At 39.1% G+C, this 19,473-nt stretch overlaps 1 protein-coding gene and 1 pseudogene across 1 annotated transcript; both read left to right on the top strand.

Moving 5' to 3' along the window:
* The window catches only part of LOC149220756 (short chain aldehyde dehydrogenase 1-like), a 31,976-nt pseudogene extending 21,016 nt beyond the window's left edge, over positions 1-10,960 (top strand).
* Positions 10,961-15,292: 4,332 nt separating this feature from the next.
* Positions 15,293-18,925, top strand: LOC149220755 (uncharacterized). Its single transcript, XM_089387193.1, has 3 exons — positions 15,293-16,901; positions 17,034-17,281; positions 17,420-18,925. The coding sequence occupies exons 1-3, from the start codon at positions 15,293-15,295 to the stop codon at positions 18,923-18,925; spliced, it is 3,363 nt and encodes a 1,120-aa protein (XP_089243319.1).
* Positions 18,926-19,473: the final 548 nt, after the last annotated feature.

The following is a 19,473-nucleotide window of genomic DNA, read 5'->3' as shown; positions in this document are numbered from 1 at the left end:
TTTGGGTTCTAGATGTTTTCATTCCTATAGCATGAGAATAACTAGGGGTTAAAATACTTAAAACATCAAGGGAATTAGGGACAGGATGTTTGATTGGCTAACATGCCTCCTGAGGGTGTTGTTGCTGATGTGGATGGGTTTGCTTGATCTGTTCCGTTGATTTCATTTCCTTAAGGTTACCAAGAAGGTTGAATCCCTTATAGTGACCTCTATCGTGGGATGTTTACATCGCCTGGTTGGTTGCTTGGGTAGACCTGGAAAGAGGGGGTGTTATAGATTGGTATCAGAGTGTGGGTGCGCTCTCCTTGAGTTAAGGTGCTTGGTCATGCATGCATGTCAGTTGCATGTGTGTCTCTTACAATTTCATTCCATGTGCTTATTTCATTTCATCATGTTGATCATGGTTGTAGTAAGGTTATCATGAGGAACTTGATGTTGATTGGTGGAATGCATCGTTAGGAATATATGACTAGGTACATGATTATATGTAGCTTGATTACATCCTTGTATGTTGGGTTGCATTTCGGGTTGTTTAATTACATGTATTAGTCTTGTAGGTTGGTTACAAGAATTGATCGCTTATTCTTGACTACATGCGTTCATACGTATGTGTAGTTGATTAGGAATTTCTTATGCATGTTGATAGTTGCATGTGGAAATGTGCACATTGGAGTAATGGTTGTTGTCATGCATGAGGTCATAGCATGCATTGTTGATATGGCCTTGTATTGATGAAAGGACCCTAGCTAGAATAAGGTTTATGCATTGATGCACTTATTCGGTATATTTCTATATGCTATTATGTTTATGTTATACATGTATCATGCTGATTTGATGATCTTGCAGACAAGGTATCCTCCCCGAATTATGCTAAGGTACATTGGTTTATTGTGATTTGGTTGAGCTGACATAGTATGACTTGTAGGAAAGAGATCAAATGGCTAGAAAGGTGGTAGACTACATAGAATCTCCCTGTGAATCATATGGGCAACGTTGTGTGGGGAACTCTTCTGATTTGGAAGACACATTGAGAAGCCTGAAGGAAGAAATAAGGAGTTGCAAAGCAAACAACAATAAAATCATGCAAGCACAAGAGAAACAAGCAGAGGCAAATGTGATACTTCTTCAGAGTTTGTCAGAATTGCAGTGAAAAGGGCCACTTCGAATCAACCATGGACATGAGGAAACAACTAATGGGGCATATGGTAGTAGGTCGCCTAGTAGACATAGGTCAGACAAAGATGACATGATCAAAGATGGAAGGTTGTTGGACACTCCAGATAGGAGGGGTGATGGACACAAGTTCTATTCTAGTTTTAGTTCAGACAGATATCATGATTGTCATAATTATCATCCTTATAGGAGGAGTGATAGGGGATACTTTCCAGATGAGTTTAATAAGGAAAATCCACCTACCTTTGATGGATATATGAAGAATTCATAGGATGCAGAGGCGTGGTTGCTTGGTATGAGGGAATTCTTCCAATTGCATGAGTATTCAGAAAACATGAAAGCTAAGGAGTTTTATGAGCGGTTGGGTTCCATGATAGATGATGAGTATATTAGCAGGTTCATGGAGCTGTTGAGATATGTGCCTTACATCAAGGAGGAGAAGGCCAAGGTTCAGAGATTCATTAGTGGACTGCCAATAACATATAGAGACCGAATTGAGGTCGATGAGCCTATATCGTTGGAGGAGGTCATCTGAAAGTTGAAACATTGTTATGAATAGTCAAAGTGAAAAGTTGAGCCTAAGCATGACTTGAAAGAAAATAAGAAAGCTAAAGGAAAATGGCCACCAAAGTGAGGAAGACCTCAAGATGCAAGTGAGAAATAAATGTATTTCCTTACAAGAGATTCAATATAGCAAAGAAATGGTGTGGAGAGTAGCGCGCTAGAGGTGGTGGTAGGGAACCATTGTAGTGTTGGATATGTGGTAAGGATCATCGTAAGAGGGATTGTCCGTGATATCAAAGTGGTGGTAGACCCTAGATATATAGTGCTCAGAAGGCACATAAAATTGGTGATGTTGGTCATATAACTCCTTGGATCTATGCAACTATGGACAACAGGCATGTGGATCATCAAGCATCAATCATTGAGATGGACATAAATCTTTGTGATCAAGTTGTTTCTATTTTTATTGATCCTAGATCTAACTATAGTTATATTAATCCTTACTTGGTGGCTAAGTGTGGTTTGAGAAAAGAAGTGCATGCAGAATCTTAGTTGGTACAGTTGTCCACAGGTACAAAGAAGAGAGTTCACCATTAGGTAAGAGCTTGCACATTTGAGTTAAATGGTATGCCTACAACAACATAGTTGAACGTATTTCCATTGGGATCATATAGTATGGTTTTGGGTATGGATTGGCTATACCTTCATAGAACCAAGGTGGATTTCTTCGACAAGGCCATTGAGTGTGTGGATGATAGTGGAAAAAATAGGACTTTGCAGGGAAAGAAGAAGCCTACATTAGTGAGGATGGTTACCGCTATGCAAGCTAAGTGTAGTTGCATAAAAGGTTGCGTGATGTTTACATTACACATTTCTAGTGACAAGCATAAGGAGGTTGAGGATGCAAATGTGTTAAGCAGGTACCAGTTTTATAGTAGCTTCAGGATGTAATTCCCTTAGGACATTACAAAGTTACCACCTCACAGGGAGGTAGACTTTTCTATTGAGTTGGTGCTAGGGACAACTCCAACATCAAAAGAACCTTATAGGATGAGAACACCTATGTTGGTAGAGTTGAACTTGCAGTTGAAGGAAATTTTGGACAAAGGATACATCAGAACCAATGTATCACCTTGGAGTGCACCAGTGTTGTTCGTAAAGAAGAAAGATGGTACTCTTAGATTATGCATTGATTATAGGTAGTTGAAAAAGGTAAGGATCAAGAACAAGTACCCTTTTCCAAGGATTGATTTTTTTCTTGATTAGTTTGAATGGAGTAGCAGTGTTCTCTAAGATCGACTTGAGATCGGGATACCATCAGGTACGCATCAAGGAAGAGGATATCTTCAATATTGCGTTCAGGATGAGGTATGAGCATTATGAGTTGGTTCTTGTTCCATTCAGTTTGACTAGTTCTCTAGCTACATTTATGTGTTTCATGAATAGTATGTTGCATCCTTATCTGGACAAGTTTGTTATTATATTCATTGTGACATATTGGTACATTCTAAGAATGACGAAGAACATGTTGAGAATTTAGCAGCAGTGTTGAGATTTCTAGGAGAGTATCAGTTGTATGCTAAAATTAGCAAGTGTAGGTATATGTGTCGAATTGCAGGGAGCTTAAGAAGCTTATGTTGAGGGAGTTCCACATGAAGCCATACTCGGGCCATCCAGGATATCAGAAGACATTGACAGTGGTAAAGAAGTTCTACTATTGGCCGAATCTGAAGAAGGAAGTGGCAAAGTTAGTGGCTAGATGTTTAGATTTCTATCAGGTCAAAGCATAATGTAAACATCCAGGTGGTTTACTACAGTTGATAGCAATTTCGGAATGGAAATGGGAGGTCATTTCCAAGGATTTCATTATAGGTCTTCTCAGGACAGTAAGGCAACATGATTTTGTTATGGTCATGGTTGACAGATTGAGCAAGGTAGCTCACTTCATTCTAGTGAAGACTACATATTCAGCCAGTGAGGTAGCACAAGTGTTCATCAGAGAGATTGTGAGGTTTCATGGTGTTCCAAAGAAGATTGTGTTGGTCAGGATGAAAAGTTCACTTCCAAGTTTCGGAAGGAGTTGTTCGTAGGCTTGGGTGAAGATTTGGCCTTCAACATAACTTATGATCAACAGACAGATGGACAGACAGAGAGGGTCAACTTGATTTTGGAGGATATGTTGAGGATGTACGTGATGCACCAGTAAAAGAAATGGGAGGAGTATCTTCCATTGGTTGAGTTCGCATACAACAATGTTTACTGGGAGTCATTGAGGATGAGTCCTTTTGAGGCATTGTATAGATGGAGTTGTAACACTTCCATTAGCTAGAGTAATCTAGTGAACATGGTACTTATTGGACCAGATATGTTGGCAGACATGGAGCAGGAAATCGAGGTTATGGAGAAGAATCTAAAGGTAGCACAAGATAGAAAGAAGATTTATGTGGATCAGCATAGAGTATTCAAGGAGTTCCAGGTTGGGGAACATGTGTATTTGCACATCAAGCACTAGAAAATATCTTTGCAGATTGGTTCATGTGCCAAGTTGGCACCATGGTATTGTGAGCCTTTTGAGATCCTTGAGAGGACTGGACCAATAGCATATTGACTTTCACTTCCTCCAACAGTGAAAGTCCATGATTTTTTCCATATTTCATTGCCTAAGAAGTATATAAAGGATGTTGATCAGGTTATTTATTGGTCTATATTTCAGGTGGAGCAAGAAGGAGAGTTCTAGTCAGAGCCTCAATGCATATTGCAGTGAAAGCATCTCATGCTCAGGAACAGAGCCATATAGCATGTTAAAGTACAATGGAAGCACTTTGGGCTTGAAGAAGCTACATGGGAGATAGCGGATCAAATGCGAGCCCTATATCCTTCATTGTTTTCTAGTTGAGGGAAATTCATTTTGGTTTGATGTTGGTATACTGCAACGAGCTAAGTTATGAAGCTCTATGGGCAGTATGTTTGCTTTTCAACAGTTTTTCTAAGGTCATGGTGTAGTTTAACACTGAGGATGGTGTTCCCCAAGGGGGAGGGTTCTGTAAAAACCTTGGTGAAAATTCCATGTAATAAAAGTTAATAAAGGCAAAATAAGACCACGGTTAAGGGACACTTATTCTAAGATGAATGTTTGGCAAAGATATCCTAGTGGGAATCACTGGATGTCTGGCTTTTCTAAGGAAAATTGGCAATGGCTAAGGCAAAGGTATTAAAAGGAAAAAAAGGAATTTTTGGCACATTTATTTATGAAAATAAAGGAAATTAGGAGAAAATTAAGGTGAAAGGTCACAAGCTACATGTGAGGAGGAAAATGAAGGAAAATAATGAAAAATGAAGAAATTAGAGGCCTAATTCATAAAAGGGCTTTTGAGGATCAGTTGGTAACCTTTTGTCATTTCAAGTTTGGAGCTCTTTCATTATTCTCTCTCTCTATCTTGGTCACTTAGAGTTTTTTTTAAGCATTCTAGATTTGGATCAAGGAAGGAAAAACAAACAAAGGGAAAGTAAGGAAAGCAAGGATCAAGGAAGAAGAGAAGGATTATGTGGCTTTAACAGGAATACTTGCAGGTAACCTTTTGCATGTGTGATTTCCTAGCTAGTTTGGACATGTATTTATTTGAATGTTGTTGTATGGTGCTCTTGTTGTCGGTGGCATGGTTTTGTTGGATTATGACAGTGGTTTTCAACCTAGCCTTACCTTTTTCTGATGCCATGGTATGTTGGGATGTTTATATCAAATTTTGAGCTTTGGTTTGTCAGATGGATTTTGAAATTCGGGGCTGAGGTGGTCTTCAAGGTTCATTCCCAAAGGCCTATGAATTCCTTGACTAGTTTTGGTGGGATACATGGTAACGCCTGAGGGAGAAGTCTTGGTTTAGGGCCTAGTGATATGGGTTGGGATTACGGTAAATCCTGAGAGACTAGTCTTAGTTTAGGGGCTAATGATTTGAGATTGGATTGTGGTAAAGCCTAAGAGAGAAGGAGACTGAAAATTCCTCAAGGATAGTGATGGATTTCGGATGGCATTCCATGTTCGATTTGGTTGTGATCAAAGAAATGGTTTTGGTGTGATCATGGTTTGATGAGGGTGGAGGTGGTTTAACCTTTGGATTCCCTTGGATGTTCTTGGATTGGTTTTTCTATGAGATCCCACATTCATGCTTGAAATATGGCACAAGGGAGACTGGATGAAAGAAAGATTTGGTTCAACCATGTCTATGGTCGGGTGGTACGTGAAAGTCCCAAACCTAGTCAGATTTGCCTATGATTAATAAAATCGAAGTTATTTTACTTTTGCACTTATTTATATGTGGATTTAGTGGATGTCATATCTATGATATCTATATGGGTTTATGTTGGTAAACATGGTTATATGACTGGTTCATGTCATGGTTATTTCATGTATTTACTTGTAATTATTAAATGGATGGATGTAAGACCTAATTGATGCTATAAGAGTTCAATGGAGAAGGTGGCGATCCTTCTAGTTATGTTTATTAAGTTCTTTCATTCATTCATGCTCTGCCTTGTATCCTAGAGCTGTAGGTTGTATTGATGCCAAGTTTTTGACAGAATGTCATTCCTGGTTAGGGATGCTCAAGCCTAGTCTCGAGGTTGAATTTTGATTTGTTTATCTTTTCATCATGTATTTGATGGATTCTGGAAGTTGTAACAAGCTATGGGCAGAGGTCAAGACTCTGGGCTAGAAAAGTGACTCAAATCTTGGGGATGTTGGAACGGGTCTACTGAAAAGAGTCTAGGGATGTTGGCACATAGGCATGTGAGAGCGAATTTGGGTTCTAGAAGCTATCATGCCTATAACATGAGAGTGACCAGGGGTTAAAAGACTTAAACGATCATTGGGACCCAGGGATAGGATGTCTGAGTTACTGACATGTCTTTTGAGGGTGTTGTTGTCGATGTGGATGGATTTGTTTGATATGTTCTATCGATTCTATTTCCTTAAAGTCACCAAGGAGGTTGAATCCCTTATAGTGACCTCTCTCGTTGTATGTTTACCCTAGCTGGTCAGTTGGTTGGGTAGAACTAGGAGGAGGGGGTGTTACACAAGTTCTTCTATTTTATGTTGGACACCATGTTATATCTGTTTTAATTTCTCGTATCTTTGTGGATGTATATCAAGAACAACTGTGATTGTTACATTGGAAATTTCATTATATGTGACCCTGGCCTTCTAGCTGTTTAGGTTAGGAGTAGGAATAGTTTAATTCTAGTGTCTTGTGCTTTGTTTTTGATTTATTTTTTTGTCGTATCTTTTCCTTTTGTTCTATCAATAAGAATTTGCATGAAGGGTGTCCTATTTGGGCTCGAAAGACAATGTGGAAAAATAGAAAAGGACGTTGTGACACTGCAACATTTGTTTAGCTCTATGTCCTTATTCCTTGTCTTGGTTACACCTTTTGGTCAATGATGTTCTGGTGAAAAATATGATCCTCGCATTAGGAATGCCTTGTGTCAAACCATGATCTCCATGTCTATTCTGGAAACCTCATCCCTACACTCGAGTTTTTATTTTTTGATCTTTTCAGGTTGATCCAATCAAGTAGAGAAGGAGAAGGGGAAAATATAAATGAGAAAACTAACATCACAGGTATTATATATGCTTCTCTAAAGGGACAACCTCTTCTGCTATCATTAAGTTGGGATCCCTCTTCCGCTCATAAAATGAATAAGTGCCTATGCACAATCCTATTTAAATATATAAATAAAGGTGAAAGAAGAGAAAGGCTTCCTAAGCAGAGTGGTGAAGCAAGGAACTCTGTTGAGGTTCTGTCGAGGCTCGCTGCTAGCAGAGAAATGTTTATGTTGTTGTAATGACTCTATCAGGGTATTGTTCAGGCCTACTAGTTGTAGAGAAACCCTAGAGATGAAAAGATATACTCTTGATTTGAAACATTTTGTGATCTTTGATCTTATGTTTGCGTTTAACCAAGTAAAGGAATGAAGGGGACTATGTTTATGCACAGGATAAGTGGGGAAGACATGGTAATATCGATGATGAATCATTACTTCCTAAAGAACTAGACCATGTATCAAAGAATTGACCAAGGCGTAAAATCTGGAGTTCTACTAGTGTGTCCCCAAGTGTTGTCGCTACGAAAAAACCATCCAAAATTCTACCTACATGCGACTTTTGGGGCCTACTATGGATCTTGGGATCGATCATTCCATGTCACTTCTTTGTTAGTTGATGCTTTTGAGCACCCTTCTTGGATTGGATGTTTTGAGGGTACTTACTCACACATGATTAGTCCACAAAAAATTCATGATTAGATTCTTTTATGCAAGCTTGAAAAAGCATAGAATTGTTCATAAATAATATGCATATGTGATGTCCAATCCATGATGATAGTTAGTGTGTACTGACATCGATAGTTTCTCACTTCTAGCTGCATTTGTACTTCTATTTATGTGAGTTTTGCAATCTATCGCTTTCACACACCTTTTGTTTTCGCAATTGTCATTTTCATGTTTTCTTCTATAGCTTTTTCTTTCTTTCACTCTAGAATGTGTTGCTTGCACTTTCTTTCACATATCGCAACTATCTTTTACACTTTAGCACTTGTCATCTTTTTGCATGTTAAGCATCGCACAATGTACATAAGATTGTTTTGGTGATTTCAAGAGGTTCTCCTTGTGTAAATGATTCTATCTTACCATGTAAACCTTTGTCGCACTCATTTCAAAAGTTTTAAGCACTATCGCACAACTACCATCACAGTCATCACAAAGTGTATCTTTAGTGTCGCACTTGTTGTAAGTTATCATAAAGGTTGTCGCACTGAGGTAAGTATGTTGTTAATATGTTATGTATGATCTATGTTGTTTCATCAAGCACTCTAAGTGTGTGATCACAGTCAAGTCCTATCACTATTCACATGAGTTTCACCAATACCACACTAGGCCAAATTTCATAAAATTCCCAGAAACTTAGCCACATCCTTCCATCCTGAACTGTTCATTGTGAAACCCACCGCTCAAGCTCCAACCCTACCTCTTGGCATTGCGCAATGTTTCATTACTTCAATCCACAACTACACATTATGTATTTTTAGTGCTCAAGCCCATGCCTTGGCCTCCAAAATTGCACTATTCAACCTTCCAACCTGTCCCCAACTGTGCACTGTGCAATCTCTAAGCTCAAGCCCAAACCTTGATCTCTTGAACTATGCAACTACACGATAAATAGGATTTATCTGCTTCCCATAGCTTCATAGTTGATAGAAACAATGCAAAACCCCGCAGCCTAACTCACTTAGCCTCAAAACGACACAATTTTCCTCCGCAGTCCAGCTTGAACTGAATAGTATGCAATATCAAGACTCAAGTCTTATCCCTAAGATCTTGAACTACACAATTATGTAATCACCTAGGCTCCTCTATCTTCCATAACTGCACAATGGTAAAAATCAGTGTTCAAACCCTTAGTCTCACTTCCTGAGCTCCCTAACTACGCAATATTTTTGCTCAGTCCAAGCCTAAACTGCACATTGCATAATATCAATGCTCAAGCCTGACCCTTGACTGCTTGAGTTGCATAATTACGCAATCATTGAGCCTCTCCCTCAACCTACCACCCAGTTCTGACTCAGTCAATGGATCATCATGCAACATCTTATACTAGGAGTTTATCAAACTAATGTCGTCTTGTCAGGAGTGGATTACAGATGCAAGAACTCTATCATGCTATGGAAAGATGATGAATAAGGAGATGGAGAAGAAGGAAATGTTAAAGACACATATGGAGATGAATAGATAAGATGATCATGAGGCGAGAAGATGAAGGAACACTAGATTACAACAGAATATCAAAGATCAGGACCACATGAAGGCTCCATTTGTTTCACAACCCTTTGGAGGGTGGATATAAAGACCATAGGATATCTCTCATGAATATTAAGCATTGCACATATATTGTTCAAGACAAAGGAGCAATAAGAATGGCTCGACATTTCCATATCATCAAGAACTCCTTGTCAGCATTTCCATGCATGTCATGTCATGAGTCATCATATGCCACATCATTCTTGTGGATTATGTAATTTCTTATTTGAAAATGGATTGTAAAGTGGAAGTCCAAAGGACATGTACAAAATATGAAGAGTCTTGAAAAGTTGAAAAGTCATAGGAATTCAAACATTCATGAGGGTAGTCAAAGAGTCACAAGAAGGTGAAGCATCACTCCATTGGTTATATATACACCTTCATTGTATGAGAAAATGATTTTTCATCTTGGCTCGTCTTGCAAGGCATTAGAGAGACAAGCTAGTTCTTTTTGGGAGCAAGTAGTGGCTCCAATGCTCCACTATTGGAGCTAGTTGTGTTCATTGTATACATGTATCTTGGAAATTTCACTTAATATCAGAAGCCTCATGGCCCACACGTTCTTCATGCATGGATTATGAATATTTTTAAGACTATTTTATGGATGTTTGTAATTCATGTTTTCTTTCATTTGTTTTAAAGTAGTTGACCTATTTCGGCTATTTCGGTACTTATCATATTGTGAATGTGCTATAACAGTTGTTATTGATGTCACATCCTTGTGGACTATTCCATTGGATATTAGACATATTTTTCTTATTGATTAGTTGTACTGACCGTCACATCTTTATGAACTATTATGCTGGGTGTCAGACGAATCCTTCTTGGTTGCATGTGTCTCTACTAGGGTGGTACTATTACCTCTCTCTCAGAGGGTCACTTTATTTTCTCCCTCTGCAGTAGAAGCACCTTGACACACTTACAACTAAACACTCATCAGGTACACTCGCTTTTTTAAGGCACATTTGCATTCCTCTCTGTTGCTGACAGTCAGAGCCAACGAAAATCTATAACAATACATGGAAACTGGGCTAATAAATTGGATGAGGATCATATTACAAATGGTGTGAGGTCTAATTGGGACTTCAAATCAAGGAGACTCCCCTGGTTGACATATTTCCAACATCGTCAACATGACTCCATGAAGAAAAGTTTCTCCTCTTTTGACAAATGATCCATGAAATATATGTTGGTGAAGACAATGGAGCTGAAGGTTGTCACTCTAGAAGCCTTTAATGTTGCAAATTATGCCCTGTTTCTATGCAGCGATAATGCCCACTACATCAACAGCCAAAATATGGTCATCGATGGGGTGTTCACCACTTGTAAATCCTTCTCCACTGGAAATTCAATGGATTTTCTTCCCATTAAATCATGCTTTGATCAATTAGTTATCAGAAGTTACAGAAAATCCCAAAACGAAATAATTGGGTAGCTAGCTCCTCAATAATCCCATGTTTTGTTACTGTGATATCCCTTAGCATGCCCTTTGTTCAGGTTATTTTTAATATTTCTCTTCACGATTTCCTTTGCTTTAACATTTGGAATCCCAAAATATTTGTTTTAACTTTGGATTTCTAAGACAAAGTTATGATGGGTGGAGTCTTTTCGGGAATGAAGGATCGGTCCATTAGAAGTCCTAAAATTTCTTGGGGAATCTTTGTTTATGCACTTAAAATCAAAATTGTCACTGAAAAGTTCTCTTGTATTTTAAGGTTTTCAAAATGTAAATAGGAAAGCCTATCATAATATGTAGATGTAAATCGATATATATATATATATATATATATATATATATATATATATATATATATATATATGTATAAAATATGATATTTTTATTCATTTTATTTAACCTGATTTTACAAGAAGGAAATCAATATCATTATTAATAATTGTATCTAAATATATTGTATGATTAAAATATTATAAACATGCCTAGATTCATCTTAAATCTAAATATACAAAGTGTTTCATTATGAAAAAATATTATGAGAAAGTACCATAGGTTTTGAAAACTTAGAATCTAATACCATTAATTTTGATGAATTATTTTTTATTATGATAATTTAAATTATAAAATAATGTTGGATATAGTTATCTATAGTTAATTTCGATGAGACACAATTAATTATGATTAATTACAATTAAAAAAATCCAAAATTATAATAATATCACAAATCATAGAGCAATTTATACTTATTGATACAAATTTGATCATGTAAAAAAGCTTTTATATACTTGAATGATAACATAAACTTGCATAAAAAAGATTTTACTTATTTAATTTATTTTATCATCATAAACATTAATAACATATTTAACTTACTCTACCCTTATTTATGATTGGGAATGATTTTAAATATTTTTTTATAATTGTCAAAACTATCTTGAAGTGATAGATTCTCTATTTTCACTATCCCACACTATATATAAATTTTTATCAGTTTCACATCAAATGATACATCCAACTTTTAAGTATATTATAATTTACTATCCCAAAAAAGTTTAACAATTCTATATCTTAGAATTTATTATATATTTTTACAAAAGGTATACATCTGAATTTGATAAAAAATATTTTTTAAATCAAATTTATTTCTATTTTTAAATTAATTTACAGTAATATTATGAAATATTCATTTTTTTATATTTACAAGTCTATTAATTTAAAATTATTTTTACTCAATTTTAAATTAAACAAAGTTATTATTTTAAATACTAAAAAACAATAATCATTTTATAATACATTTATGTTAAAAAAGTGATAAATATAAATATATATCTTATATCATATTATATTATATTAGTTTTTAAAAAATAGGTGTAATGAGTTTGTTTTGTTTTTACATTAGTTTGTGCTTTAATTAAACAGTTTACTGAACATAACACAAATTTACAAAGGGTTTGATCCGGGAACCCTAGGCCATAGGCCTAGGTGATGCAGGTGGCGCAGGGAAGGCTCTGTCGGTACGGGGTTTGGCGTAGCTGGCGTATACACCGAGGACGGTTTGGGCGGACAACTGGAGAGGGCGACAGCTGGGGATTAGGACTGCAAGAGTTTTGATTCCGGAGAACGGGGTTTTGTGGTTACGGCTGTTTCGGTATTACTCTTATGCGATTTTCTCTGTGGTGAAACCCCTCTGGCGGTATTTCCCTTGCGGTTTTTCTTGAAACGGTCAAAACAGAAGTGGTTTCTGCAGTTTCTCTTCGGTTTACGGTTGTAAGGCGGTCTCAGATTTTTACGGAGAGTTTTAACCATGGTAAAACAAAGCGAATCGGTTGATCTTGACCCAGCCCCGGAAGACATTCTTACTGTCTGGGGAAAGGAGGTCACGGAGAAAAATATCAATGAGATCTTAGGGCATTCAGTCAGCCATTCGTCTGCATTATTCCCGGGAGGAGGTCCGTGGCGTTCAAATCCGGCAAAAGGGTTATTGGAAGAAAGTTTGGAGCTCGCTAGCGGTTTCGGAAAAGGAGGCAGGGTTTCGGAGGAGATAAACCCTCATGCAAGACCGGGCTCGCTGAAAGGCAAGTTTAGTTCTTCGCCAAACAGTAAGTCCTTTTCCCCTTCAAAAAATTTTGTTTCGTCGGGCGGCCTTGAGGACATCATCAATTTTTCCCAAAATAAAGGGGTATGGAGGATGGTGGGGGGTGTTCAGTGTGTTGGGAAAGGTTCGGGAGATAGGAACAGCCAGCCGGATGTTAACAGATCTCTCTTTACAAAAGAATCTTTGCAGATTTTTTCCAAGGGGGAGGGGGATCTTGCGGGTTTTTGCAAGCTTTCGAATTCGGGGGCTTCCGAATACCCTTCAGTTCCTGGGAAGGCGAAGGTAGGCGGCTCTTCGGCATCAAGAGAAGCGGGCAGTCCTGTGGAGGGTTTGATTGAAACCCCATCAGGCAATGAGTTTCAAAAAATCGTGGATGATGGAAATTTCCATCAAAGGGATGAAGGAGGTTCGAACCCTGCCTCAGGCGGTAGAGAATCGGAGCCGGCACCAGAGAAGGTAGGGGAAAAAAGAAAGAAGGCCAAATCGTGGAAAAAGAAGCGGGTCTCAAACTTGGTTCTAGGTATGGACGTTCAGGTCGAGGATGCTCTGGATGTGGCAGAATGTACTCTTGTGGGCAGAGCAAGAGGGAGGTATGTTTCTGGAAAAATTTTAAAGCAGTGGGCAGAGAGTCAGTGGTTGGAGACCCCGGCAAAGTCATTCAAGACTGCCACGTTGGTAAAGGGTTGGTTTATGGTTAAATTCGATTCTAAGGAAGCTATGGAATGGGTCGAGGGGAGAAACTGGGCATTCGGAAATAGGCCTGTCCTTTTTAAAAGATGGTCTCCTCTGTTCGATGCTTCAAAGGAGAAGGTTGACGAAATCCCTGTATGGGTCAGGGCACCAAATCTCCCTCCGTTCTTATGGGTGGACTCAGTCTTTAAGTCAATTGGGAACCATTTGGGCACGTATCTGGATGTTGATAGATCTTTCCTGCATACTTTTGAAAGAGCGGTGGCGAGGATCCTTGTAAGGCTTAATCCGACGGAAGGGCTTGCTGAATCGTTTACACTGCAGTATAAGGACTATGTTTACGAGCAGATCTTAGATTATGAACTTTTCCCCTTCAGATGCCACTGCTGTCATGAGTACGGGCATTTAGCGAGGGATTGCCCGCTGGGGAAAAGAAGAAGGAAGGCACAGTACAAGGAAGAGGAATGGGAGGGAATGCTGGGGAAATCCGAGGTTCAGATGAAGGCAAACAGCACGGAGGTAGATCATCAGAAAGAAGACCCTCTTCACCTGTCGGAAGAAGGCGTGCCGCGGAAGGAGGAGATCCCGGCTCGTGATGCAGAAGTCTAGCCTCACCTGGAAATGCCCTAGGCAGCTCTGGTCGCCCCATCTGAGGAAGCCCCATCCGGTATGCAGTCTTCTCCATTATTTATCTCTGTAAATTCTGAATCTTATAACGGTGATATAGCGTCAGATGTACCTATGGTTCCAAATCTTGATGATCCTCTACAAAACATTGAATCACTATCAAAAGCTATTCCTTCTCTAACTCTGAACTGTGAGGATCTTCCTAAGAAGTGTCAGGGGTTGGGTAGTTCGTCTGCTGTCCGACATTATAACCTCAGATCTCACAAGAAGAGACCCTCTTTCACCCATGACATCCTGGAGACGGTGGGTGGTCTTAGTCCTGAGACGTCTAAGGGAACCTCTAAGAAAGGCAGAGGACAGAAATCTCTTTTTTCAAAAGCCCAAGTTAAGGCAAAATTTGATGTGGCTGACGGGAAACAAATGTCGATTCCTGGGGCACTTAGAGCAGCAAAAACCCCTGAGACAGTTATCAAATGATCTGTCTTTCTTGGAATTGCAGGGGTTTAGCTAGTAAACCCAAAAAACTAGCTCTGAAAGATCTTATCACTCGTCACAACCCGGATTTAGTTTTCCTCCAGGAAACCCTGGGCAAAAGTGCTGAAGTTGAAACCATTTTGCGATCCCTCTTTCCGGGTTGGGTTTTCATTGCACTAGATGCTGCTGGTCACTCTGGAGGTCTTGCCATTGGTTTCAAGGAAGGAAGATTTAAGGTTCAAAATTGCTGGGGATCGCCCCATGCTCTTGGTATGGAGATTCTCTCTACTGATTTTGATCAGCCTTTGTTGTTTATAAATGTGTATGGACCCTGTCAGGGTAGGGTCTCTTTTTGGAATGACTTTTTCTCTAAAGAACTGTTAACAAATAAAAACCTGATAATAGGGGGTGATTTAAATTTCTCCATGGGGATTGCAGAAGCTTGGGGGCCCTCTGCGAGGGAAGACCCGTTGACAGATTTTTTCTCAAAAGCTCTTCAGACTTTTAAATTGATTGATGTAAATATTATAAAGGCTAAACCGACTTGGAGGAACAGAAGAACGGGAGAGGGGAGAATTGCAAAGAGATTGGATCGTTTTCTCATTAATGAACCGCTGGCTTCATATATTCCTCTGTTCAGGCAATGGGTGGGGGAAGGGGGAAACTCGGATCATTTTCCCATATTCCTTGAATTCTCAAAGCCCCCTGCCAAGCCGGCCTCACCTTTCAAATTCAATGCCTCTTGGCTTCAGGAGGAGTCTTATCAACAGCTTTTCAGGAATACCTGGAGACATCTGGGACCAAATTCTCCGGATAATAAAGGAGGCCATTTTATGGAGAATTTAAAAAGGCTTAAGAGAGCAACCATCGAATGGGCTTCAGCAAGAAGAAGAAAACAAAATGAGGAGTTGGTTAAAATTGAGGAGGCTCTAAGTTTGCTGGAAGATCCTGAAGCGGATGCTTATGTAACCCAGGAGTCAAAAGAAAAAATTTTGGCTTTAGAAAAGAGTAGAGCAAAGATTTTGTTGGACAAAGAAGAGGAGTGGAGGCTGAAAAGTAGGGCCATTTGGTTGAAAGCTGGGGATGAAAATACAAAATTTTTTCATAATTATGCAAAGGGCCGGAAAAATGCAAATACTATATGGAAGATGAAAGATCCTGAAGGAAGGGAGGTGTCTTCTTTTGAAGCCGTTTCCTCCTTGGGTAAGAGCCACTTTCAATCTCTCTTTTCTGATCTTGGGGGGATCTCTTTAGCCGAAATTATCAGAACAGCCCAAGCTTTTCCTAGGTTCGTGGAAGGGGAGGAAGCTGAAAATCTCTATAGGGAAGTGGATAAGGAGGAAGTAGAGCGTATTATAAAAGCAATGCCAAAAGATAAAATCCCGGGCCCGGATGGCTGGACTATAGAGCTATTTACTCACTTTTTTTATCTTATTGGTGATGAGCTTACTGAGGTGGTGGAGGAATCTAGAAAGAAAGGAGAAATCTATGGCCCTTTTAACTCTACTTTGATTGCCCTCATTCCAAAAAAAGAGAATCCGGATTCTTTTGAAGACTTCAGACCCATCTCCCTTTGCAATACCATTTACAAGATAATTGCAAAAATCATTGCGGTTCGTCTGAAACCTATTTTATCTGGGTGTATTTCAAATGAGCAATTTGGTTTCCTGGATGGTCGGCAAATTCATGAAGCAATAGGGGTGGTCCAGGAAACCATCCACAGCATCAGACAAGCAAAGAAAAAAGGGGCAGTGTTAAAAATTGATCTTTCCAAAGCCTATGAAAGGATTAGCTGGTCGTATCTCAGGTTATTATTGACACACCTTGGATTCAAGGTGGAGTTTATAAATTGGATAATGGGGTGCATTACAAATGTAAGTTTTTCTGTATTGATAAATGGGGCTGCCTCCCATTTTTTCAAAAGCCAGAGAGGACTGAGACAAGGATGCCCTCTTTCTCCCTTGCTCTTCCTCCTGGCTGCTGAAGGCCTCAGTAGACTGATACTAAAAGCCAAGCGATCAGGTTTACTCACAGGTTTGGAGGTTGTTGTTAACCTTTTCATAACTCATCTCCTATTTGTTGATGATATATTGTTATTCATAAATGGGAATATAAATGAAATAAAAGTTCTTAAAGACATCATTGACTTGTTTCTGAAAGCTACAGGACTTCAAATCAATCGCAGAAAGTCTCATTTTATCATGGAAGGCTTCAACAGGCAAGAGGAGACTGCAATAACATCCTACTTGCCTTTTGAAACCTGCCATATGGATCGGCCTTTCAAGTACCTTGGGTTTTGGTTAAAGCCGTCTTCATACCGAAAACAGGATTGGCATTGGTTAGTGGCAAAAATTGAACAAAGGATATCGCACTGGAGCTTCAAGTGGTTATCAAGAGCCGGTAGATTGACTCTGGTAAATTCAGTTCTCCAAGCCATTCCGGTCTTCTGGGCAGCACTGACATGGATCCCCAAAGGGATTATTCATAAAATCAAGCAGATTTGTAGCAGATTTCTGTGGTCTGGTTCTAAGGAAGACTCTGTGATTCCCTAGGTAGCTTGGGATAAGTTTGCTAGACCAAAGGAGTGGGGAGGGTGGGGAGTAAAGCAGCTCGTGGATTTTAGTCAATCTTTGGCGGCAAAATCAGGCTGGCGAATTGTTAAGGCAGAGAACCTTTGGACTAGAGTAGTCAAAAGGAAATACATTGATCCAGTACCGCTTGAAGACTGGATCAGAAGTCCAAACAAAAAAGGAAGAAATTGCTCGGTCATTTGGAAGGCAACCACTGAGGCGTTTAAAATTATAGAACAAGGCTTAGCATGGCAAGTGGGGAACGGAGAAAATCTGCAGATTTGCAAGGATCCATGGGTAGGGTGCAATGACCTGTTTGCATTATCTCCTGGTCTGATTGCACATCTTGACGCAAAAGGAATCAAAAATTTAAATCAGATAGCAAACATGGAGTTATCGTCCATCTGGGGACAGGCTTGGAGATCAGAAGAGGACTTGGACATCGATCCCATTTGGAGAGCTGAGTGGTGGGGTTTCATCCAGGAACTAAATCGTTCAAATGTCAGGATAAAGGACATTCCAGATTCACTGGTTTGGGCACATGTAGAGATTGGTCTTTACTCCCCAAAGGCCGGCTATAACTTACTGATGAAAAGAAAGGGATGGGACCCCCCGGTTTGGTGGGCGAAGCCTCTGTTTAAGCTGAAATGCCCCAAAAAGGCCAGAATCTTTCTCTGGTGCGCCTTAAAAAACAAGATCCCTACTTGGGAAATTTTACAAGCTCGCTTTAAGCAGGGGCCGAGTAGATGCCCATTATGTCTGGTTGAATCTGAATCCATTCCTCACCTATTTTTGAGTTGTACTTTCACTAGACAAGTCTGGGAGGAAACAAAAAAACTTTTGAACATTACCGCGAGATGGGAAGGGGAAGATCTATCTGCTGCGTGGGAATTCTGGTGGTCCCACTATCCTGAGAAAAACCTGAGGAACCTTCCTCCTATTGTCTGTTGGGGTATTTGGATTGCCCGGAATGGATGCATTTTTAAAGAAAAAGTCACCCCAGCGAATGTCATTGCAATTCAAGCCTCAGCCATATTAGCTAGCATTCCTGAACCGGAGAGTCCTTCAACTTCAAATCAGCGAAAGGAATTCGTCATCAGAGAAGGCATCCCCTGGGCCTTCTTTGATGGGGCAGCTCAAAACAACTCCACTGGAGCCGGAATTATAATCCATCTAAGTCCCTCACATTCATTAAAAGCCTCAGTTGGTCTTGGGATGGGCACTAACAATTTCGCTGAATTATCAGCCCTAAAACTTCTCCTTTGCTGGCTCATTCATAGAAATGTCCTCACAGTTCAGATTTTTGGAGACTCTGCAAATGTTGTAAACTGGGTCAATGGGAAATTTAGATGCAGAAATTATATGTTGATGCCTCTGTTAGAAGAAATCCAAAATCTAAAGCTTCATTTTAATGTTTTCTCCATTGATCATATTTACAGGGATAAAAATGAAGAGGCAGACAGGTATTCTAAAGCAGGTTTACAGTAGATTCTGGGTTCGTGGAGGATAACAGAGCAGTTTCAGGATCAGATCCGTGTGTCGGATCTTCCACCATACTCATAATATATCTCTTTTTCTGTTCTGAACATGCTTGAAAATGCTCCTAAAGCAGGAGAGACAGTTGTTTTTGTTTTTTGATATTATGCATTGGGCTGTTTTCCTGATAAAAAGGAGGCCCAGATACTTTGAGACAGTTTGGACTATTATTTTTTGATATGGCTGTACAGGCCGCGGTCAGGAGAACTTTTTAGTCTCTTGTTAAAAGTCATGGTTTTAAAGACACCACAGAGGAGATTTGAATATCTCTATGGCACAAGCAATCTTTGCTGAATGTTCACTCATTCGTTTGTAGCTTTTTTATTTTTGACTAATAGAAAAGTTCGGCTTTTTTCTTCGGAAAAAAAAAAAAAAACACAAATTTACATAATTTATTTTTTTTAATGTATTTTTTCTAATTTATTTTTTTAATGTATTTTTTCTATTTCTGGTTATGTCTGTTATTCTTTTTAATAAGATTTTAACTCTATCCAACAACA

This window comes from Pinus tabuliformis, chromosome Q (assembly GCF_031772625.1).
Source record: "Pinus tabuliformis cultivar Carrire ecotype Pingquan chromosome Q, CPIR1, whole genome shotgun sequence".
NCBI classification, from domain to species: Eukaryota; Viridiplantae; Streptophyta; class Pinopsida; order Pinales; family Pinaceae; genus Pinus; species Pinus tabuliformis.
This window is presented reverse-complemented; position numbering and strand designations above follow the sequence as displayed.

Excerpts from the sequence above, each read along its gene's own strand:
- LOC149220755 (XM_089387193.1), top strand. The coding sequence starts at position 15,293 with ATGGGGATTGCAGAAGCTTGGGGGCCCTCTGCGAGGGAAGACCCGTTG. Across the intron at positions 16,902-17,033 it reads GCGATCAGGTTTACTCACAG|GACTTCAAATCAATCGCAGA; the intron begins GTTTGGAGGTTG and ends TGAAAGCTACAG. Across the intron at positions 17,282-17,419 it reads GAGCCGGTAGATTGACTCTG|GTAGCTTGGGATAAGTTTGC; the intron begins GTAAATTCAGTT and ends GTGATTCCCTAG.